The sequence below is a fragment of the Dinoponera quadriceps genome, unplaced genomic scaffold, assembly GCF_001313825.1.
Source record: "Dinoponera quadriceps isolate SergipeBrazil2010 unplaced genomic scaffold, ASM131382v1 scaffold3773, whole genome shotgun sequence".
NCBI lineage: Eukaryota > Metazoa > Arthropoda > Insecta > Hymenoptera > Formicidae > Dinoponera > Dinoponera quadriceps.
In genome coordinates this window covers 228,814-236,093 of record NW_014558172.1, presented here as the reverse complement: position 1 = coordinate 236,093, position 7,280 = coordinate 228,814, and the positions used below count along the sequence as shown (strand labels likewise).

At 40.5% G+C, this 7,280-nt stretch overlaps 1 protein-coding gene across 1 annotated transcript; it reads right to left on the bottom strand.

The window, feature by feature from the left end:
• Positions 1-2,295: 2,295 nt before the first annotated feature.
• Positions 2,296-5,378, bottom strand: LOC106749650 (DNA primase small subunit). The gene is made up of 7 exons (XM_014629317.1): positions 5,075-5,378; positions 4,828-4,978; positions 4,562-4,737; positions 4,278-4,476; positions 3,595-3,805; positions 2,941-3,334; positions 2,296-2,512 (listed from the first exon to the last, which is right to left on the bottom strand). The coding sequence occupies exons 1-7, from the start codon at positions 5,169-5,171 to the stop codon at positions 2,487-2,489; spliced, it is 1,254 nt and encodes a 417-aa protein (XP_014484803.1). The 5' UTR covers positions 5,172-5,378; the 3' UTR covers positions 2,296-2,486.
• Positions 5,379-7,280: the final 1,902 nt, after the last annotated feature.

Below are 7,280 nucleotides of genomic sequence, written 5' to 3'. Positions count from 1 at the left end.
TCCGTGTTTTTCCACGCTTCTTGAACGTGCCTTTGCCGCAAATACGGCACAAGCCCACGACAATTTTTCGCCCCGTCGAGTCGAATCTTTGCTCGGACGACATTGAGGACCCAGCACCGATATCGTCGTTCGCTGGTCTACCGAGCATGCTTTCAACGGCATTCCTCGTCGAGAAATTCCTCATTATTTGAGGATTCTTCGAAAACATGCACAATTCATCATTGAGCCGGTGCAAAAAACACCGATCGTTCGTCTCTTTTTTTTTTCATTTTGTTATTTTCATATTACAGAATGTATGCTGCGAAACTCGCGGCACCGACGACGTTATGAAAAGAGGCCTGTTCGTCTGTCTCTTCGTCGTATATCTTCCGAGCATTTGCTCCATCGTGTCGACACCGATTTTCATTTTATAATAATACCGAATTAGTTCTGGCTTCTTTTCTCGAGTCGCGCTTACGTTCGCGTCTGTACGCATCGTGGACAAAAGTATCATCGTTCTTCTTCGGGACGTACGAGCGTGACGACGTTTTCGTGGAAACCAAAGAGAGACGAATGCACCTCGCGGCGCTGCGAAGCCGCCACCTCGATCGGGATGCATTTCTCATTCTTTTTCAATGTTCCGACGATCGTCAGGTTCCACGACGTCAGAGATTTCGCCAGGGGTAGCGACGTGAAAGACTTATCCATCGTGATATTCCTGCCCGAGCCTTTGCACTTTGTCTTTAGAAGAGCCAGCTCTTCGTCGTGTCTTTCCACGAAAGCTGTTTCTTCGTCGGATTCGCCTCGAGACGCCTTTCTGTTCGTGTGACGCGCGATAACGTTCACCATTTTGACGGAGAAAATTGCTTTGAACGTGTCAGCGATCGACAACATTTCCGTGTTCTTCGTCTGAGGGCCGCTTCTTTCCTGAGGAATATTACGAGCCGTGTGTTGCCGTAAAACTCGTGTGGCTGTCCAGACGGTTTCGTCTTCGGAGATCCGCGGTCGATTCGGCCGACCGATGAGCAGGTATTCTCTCTTTATTCTCCGTGTTTGTTCCTCCATCATCGATCTCGTTCTCGGACTCTGCTTCGCCTTTGGCCACGAACAGGTTTTCCCGATCTGTTATATCCCCGCTATTTCCTCGTGATCGGACATTTCGGAGCTCATCGCTCGTCGCTGTCTGACAGGTTATTGTTTTCAGCGGAATCGGACTCCTCGCCTAATCGTTCCGCCAAGTAACTACGCTTCTCTTCGGCCGTCAATCTGAAATTTTCTCAACACGTTGTTACGCAAAAATCATTCGTATTCTAAAGATCGCTTTGGAGCGGATTGAAATAGATGCTTGAAATGACCTCACCTTGCAAACAACTCCTCCATTTTCTCCAACTACTATTTCCACAATCACCGGTAAATAATTGATGGAAAATAGCAAGAATTTCAAAGAAAAACCATGCACACCGAATAAAAGAATTTTCCCACGTCCATGCTCGTCGAGATCTCATTCGGGAACGAAACTACGCTGCGGAATTCGTCCGTTGGGACGCCCGAGGGGAATTCCAGGAAACGTTAGCGGGGGAAATCCCTGTCCGCCCAGCAATTTACAGCTGTCGGGTAACCGGGGGGAAGGGCGCAGGTAGCCCTGCACTGCCGTAACTATCGGTTTTGCAGAGTAGGTAGCCGCGTACTCCGAGTATTGAACGAAAGGGAGGAAATCCGGATGTCGACAAAAGGGTTAACATAACGTTACATTAACATATTCACCTTGTTAACATATTAATATTTTATCTTTTTTTTCTCTTGTTGTAAAGTAACAAAAAATTTCAGTAGATTGTTTTTTAAATGCAAAATTTTATATCATGTGTAACCCCTGCATTAAAAATTTTATGGTTATTACAGCCTTCATGTCTCTTAAAGATTGCAGCACAACAATGGAAATTATATGATTCGGTTAGGTTATAAGAGTGTATAAATCGTAGATTCATCGTACATAATTGGTCTAACGATCTTCCTTTCATTTTAAAGAAATTTTTACATCCGTTTCTCCTCCCTCTACTGAAAATTCTGTTTTCTACTGTAACGAAGAGCGTAAAATGTTTGTGTCTCACTTTTGAAATATTATTAATTATGCTAATATTATTATTACGCGGATATTTCCACATAATTGTGTATTTTTATTATTTATTTTTAAGTGGGGGGGGGGAGGGGCTGGCAAGGCAGACATCGAAATTGAATACTATCGACTGTAAGTGAGAGCAATGGCTCGCAAGAATAGACTGTGACAGTTAATTGCGCGCGTATAGACGACTGAACGGCGTACGAAAAGAAACGTGGGAATCCGGAATAGTTGACGGTGTAGACATTTTTCTTCCTCTTTTTTTTCTTTCTCTTTTATTCTAACGAAAATATATCGTAAAAAGATAAAAAAGTGTATTATAAATAATATTATTATATCGAACCTGTATATCACGTGATGTATCGCATTTCAATGTCGTTGGGAAGATCCGTCAAAATTCCATGCTGTCGGCTGTAACTAAAAGCAAACATTTGCTAGGATATACTAATTTGTTTTAACTAATTTATTGATTTATTTTAACCAGGGATCCGGACCGGACCGGAGCTGAAACCGAAAACTGTATGGAAACCGGTATTTTTGCATGACCAGAACCGTAAACCGTATCGAAATTTTATAAAGCCTGCAGAACCGGAACCGAAATCGAGACCGTTACATTTCTCTCGGTTTATTATTTCGGTTCTTATTTTATGATTTTCAATAACCGTTTTTTTCATTTCATAATAAATTCTTAGTTCTCACAAAAAAAGCAGAACATTGATTACTTATCACAACAAATGGAAAATAAACTTCAAGCGTACGACATTGAACAGAAGAGTATTCGGCTCTGAGAGCCACCCTGTATGCGGGTGGGTAATTTAATTCAACCTTACGTGCACGACACTCACGTTTCCCTTTCAACCTCTGCTCGCGCCGCTCGGCCTCTAAATGTCGCAGGAATTCCTGAAACACGTGGAGTGACTTGTTCAAGCTCGTCTTCTTGTAATCCTTGATGCGCTTCTTATTCAGATCGTAAGTCTCCTCCTCGGCCTTGTCCTTCACGTCGTACACGTTGATCTCCTCTATCAGCGTCATTATGGTGGGCACCTTGTCGGGATCGAACTTGTCAACCGCGCTAGCATTGAACGGTATGCAGATCTTGCCGGTTTTCGGGTGTACGCAGAAAGGCGATTTCAGCAGGTGATTTAAACCTTTGCTCACGTTGATGTCCAGCCTCGGATACGAATACTGCAGTTTCACCTCCTCCACCAGGTGACGGTATAAATACCACTTCCGCTCCCCCTGAAACACACAAGTTGAATTACCCCGACGTCCTTTTCCAATGATATAAACCAGAATAGAATTATGAAATTGGAAGAGGGTCTTCGAAAGCTATAAGCTTCGAAAGGGGTTTCGAAGCAACGATACTTCCAACACTGAACATCAAGGTTCAAAATCTTCGAAGTATTCGAAATTTCAATGTCGAAGCATTCGAAAAAAAAAAGAAAAAGAAAGAAAAACAACTCTAATACAAACACGGTGAGAACATATGAAAATCGTACCCCTGTTCGTTTCGACTCGACATATTGCACGAAAACGTTCCACCTTGCCTCACTGGTGCTCTCCTTACCGAACAACACCTTCATCTCCTGCTTGTCCTCGTCGTTGGGCAATATCGGGAGGAACCTTTCGATCGCCTCCTCCGTACCCAACATATTCTGTTCTTTGACGCACATCTCAATGAAGACAGGATCGATTATGTCGAGTGCGCGTCTGCAACATGTCACGTATATACAGAGTGTCGCATTTTAACTTACATACACCCAAATATCTTGAGAATGATGCGTCAATGGAAAAAATGTTTCAACCAAAAGCTGTATGATTCGGAGGGGAGCGCAAGGTGATGTCATTGGTTCGGCCTTTGATAATCTCTTGAAGATCACATGAAGGTCACCTTCAATTTCTTAAATAGAAGCTCCTACTTTTCATTGCATATTCTTGTAGCTTACCTCGAGAACTCTTCAAAACACTATAATAAATTAGTTTTGCATTGAGTGCTTTTCGAGTTATAAGGCTTGAACTTCGTAGTATTTCGCCGGCATTAACACTACCTAAGATAGGTGTAAAGATAATTCCACAGTTTGTCACTCCCGGAGTATTTCCTGACTCCAAACCTTCTCTGCTGCGTGTGATTTTTTCCATTGACGCACCGTTTTCAAAATATTCCCCGTATATGTAGACTCACTTGATAGAATGGTGGATCTTGTCGCCGGTGAGATACACCTTCTTTTTCATGAATTCACCTCCGCCTATAATCTGCAAGTATTCAGCGACTGCTGCGCGAACTTGCCCCGACAGATTGCGCGCTGCAGAGTCGCACACCCAGCAGTGAATCCCTCTTCTGCCGGAAAATACCCACAGGATGTGCACGTAGCCGAAATCCACTGTAAAAGCCAAAGATCGGTTGCTTGAAGATATCATCAAGAAATAAGACAGAGACGCTACTTTAATATCATCTCATCTTCTCACATCTCAAAGCACTGTCCAATATTTTGCAGGCGAGCGACATGAACTTCCAACATTTGCCGCAGATATCAGCCCCTTTGCAGCATGTCCTTACTTCGTCGTAATCAGTCATGTCAATGTCGAAGACCAATTCTCTTTCGACCGGCTGAAAATTGGCACCTCTCTTCTGATCTTTCGGTCTAGAATCAGATGCAACATTTTTGTACATTAATATGTGACAGTCCGAGGATATTTAAACAATAACAAATATTGTATCGTAGCTGCCATACTGGGCACTGTAAACCGCTCCTATATCTATTTTGTGCGGTAGCAGTCTTTTGATCTCATCCGACAGTCCCTTCTGATCGCTGAACGACTGGTAACGTATGTAGAGATCGTCCGAGAGCGTGAACGAAAATTCCCTCTTGCTGAAATAGCTCGCTGAGAGGGAGAAAAATATGAGAAATATAATATTAAGAGAAACATGACATTGTTACACGATATATTAAGTATCTAAACTAAAAGTTCCAAGCTCACCATTTCCATAGCTCAGCCACCTGTGATAGTCGGCGAATGGAAATAATCTCGAATAATAAACCGGCAACAGATCGAGTAAATCCGTGATATCACTCATCTCTCGTGTATATATTTCTATCAACGTGTAAAATTGCACACGCACAGAATTCAGAGCTTTCCGATTATTGATTGCCAGTTAGATTTGTCTGCAGGATAAATAACGTCGCGTTAATCTACTTTTACGAGCAAAACTCAAAATATCCCGGCTACCATCAAGCACCACTGCGTGAAAAATTATTGGCGCGGGAATTCTTTCTCAGTTATGTTTGGGGACGACCTTAAGGTTCGTCTTCATTGCCAAAAACTTGGCCGTCGGCGCGGGAATATTCAGTATCAGTCCACAATAGGAATTTTAAGCCTTCAGCTATAAGAAATTGACCAATCACAGTTAATTATTCTCCTCGTATTCGACCGTAATTAGTCAGTTTCTTGAGGCTTAAAATATTTATTATGGACTAACACAATGCTCGCAACGACGTGAAGTCCATATCAGATTATGAATTGGAGATTGCGATTGAATTGAAATTTGACCAATTAGTGTAAAGTTCACTAAATTTCACTAAACTTGAGTTCGGTTCATTTTGTACTGATTGGCCAAATTCGATTCGATCTCAAACCCCAATACGTAGTCTGATACGGGCTTAACTTGAACTACAGGTTGTAGAGTTGGGCGATACACTATCGATAGGGAAATATGGATTTCTCCCAGAAAAATATGAGTTTCCCCCGCAATTGTGGAGAAAAACCTTTATTTTTCTGGGGGGAAAACCCTATTTTCCTATGTATCGATATTGCATCGTTTAACTTTAATAGGTTGCGGTACTGCAAAAATTACTGGAACACTACCCGAATTAGAGTTGGGCGATACAAAATCGATATATAGGAAAATTAAGATTTCTCCCAGAAAAATAGTTTTCCCCCGCAATTTGTGAAAGAAAATTTTATTTTTCTGGGAGAAAACTGTATTTCTCTATATATCGATACTGTATCGCCTAACTCTAACCTGAATCGAGTCGAGTCTATGGACTGGGGATGTTCCGACTCATATCAATATTTTGAAATATTGATACATAAGACTCACTCGATACTCGATATTTTGCATCGATATTCTCAGTTTCGATATCGTAGCGTATCATAACCTGAGATATCAATTGAATTGATATACAAAAAAAAAAGAAAAATCCGAGGTACGATTTAGGTTGATGGCAGAGTGAAATATACGCGCTTATATAATTATGATGTGTGCGAGGCAAAAAAAAAATAATGTATTTCTAAAAGCGCATTAATCAGAACGCTGTATTCCTAATACTCGAGCAATTTAGTATGAAACAAGCACCGTGCGCCGCTGGTTTTAAGCTAGAGTTGGGCGATACAGTATCGATGCATAGGGAAATAGGGGTTTCTCCAAGAAAAATAGGGGTTCACCCGCAATTTGTGGGGAAAATCCTATTTCCCTATATATCGACACTGTATCGCCCAATTCCATTGTGAAAAAAAATCTTATTTTTCTGGAAGAAAATCCTATTTATCTATGTATCAATATTGTATTGGCCCAACTCTATGTTCCCCCGTAATTTGCGGGGAGAAACCTTATTTTTCTGAAGGAAAACCATATTTCCCTATGTATCCTATTTCCCTATGTAAAATAAGATTTATCTCTACAAATTGCAGGGGGAAAACCTTACTTTTTTGGGAGATATTCTTATTTCCTGTATCTGTCGTGTAGATGTTGCCACGGTTCTTTTTACGGCATGAGTCGGTCTATTTATTATTCTAACTTAATCTAACAGAAATAAAAGAATTAAACTCATGCAAGCACAAGCGAAATTGATATTTCGAATTTAAAACTTATATTCTTTAATAGTCTTTAAATTTAGTGAAAACTATATCATGTATCTACTACTCATCTTGTATACATATATATACATATATATATATATATTTTTTTTTTATTTTCGTAAAATTATAATGTTAAACAATTTTTGGACGTTTCTTAATAATTCCGTGTGATCCTCCACTTACAAATGGAAAGTTAATTTTTTATATCATCACAATTTATTATCCTTACGCAACGTATCACACAAAAAGTTTTATATCATTAAAGGATAGATATATTCTTAAATTAAAGGATAGATATATTCTTAAATTGAGTAGGGGATGTATAACT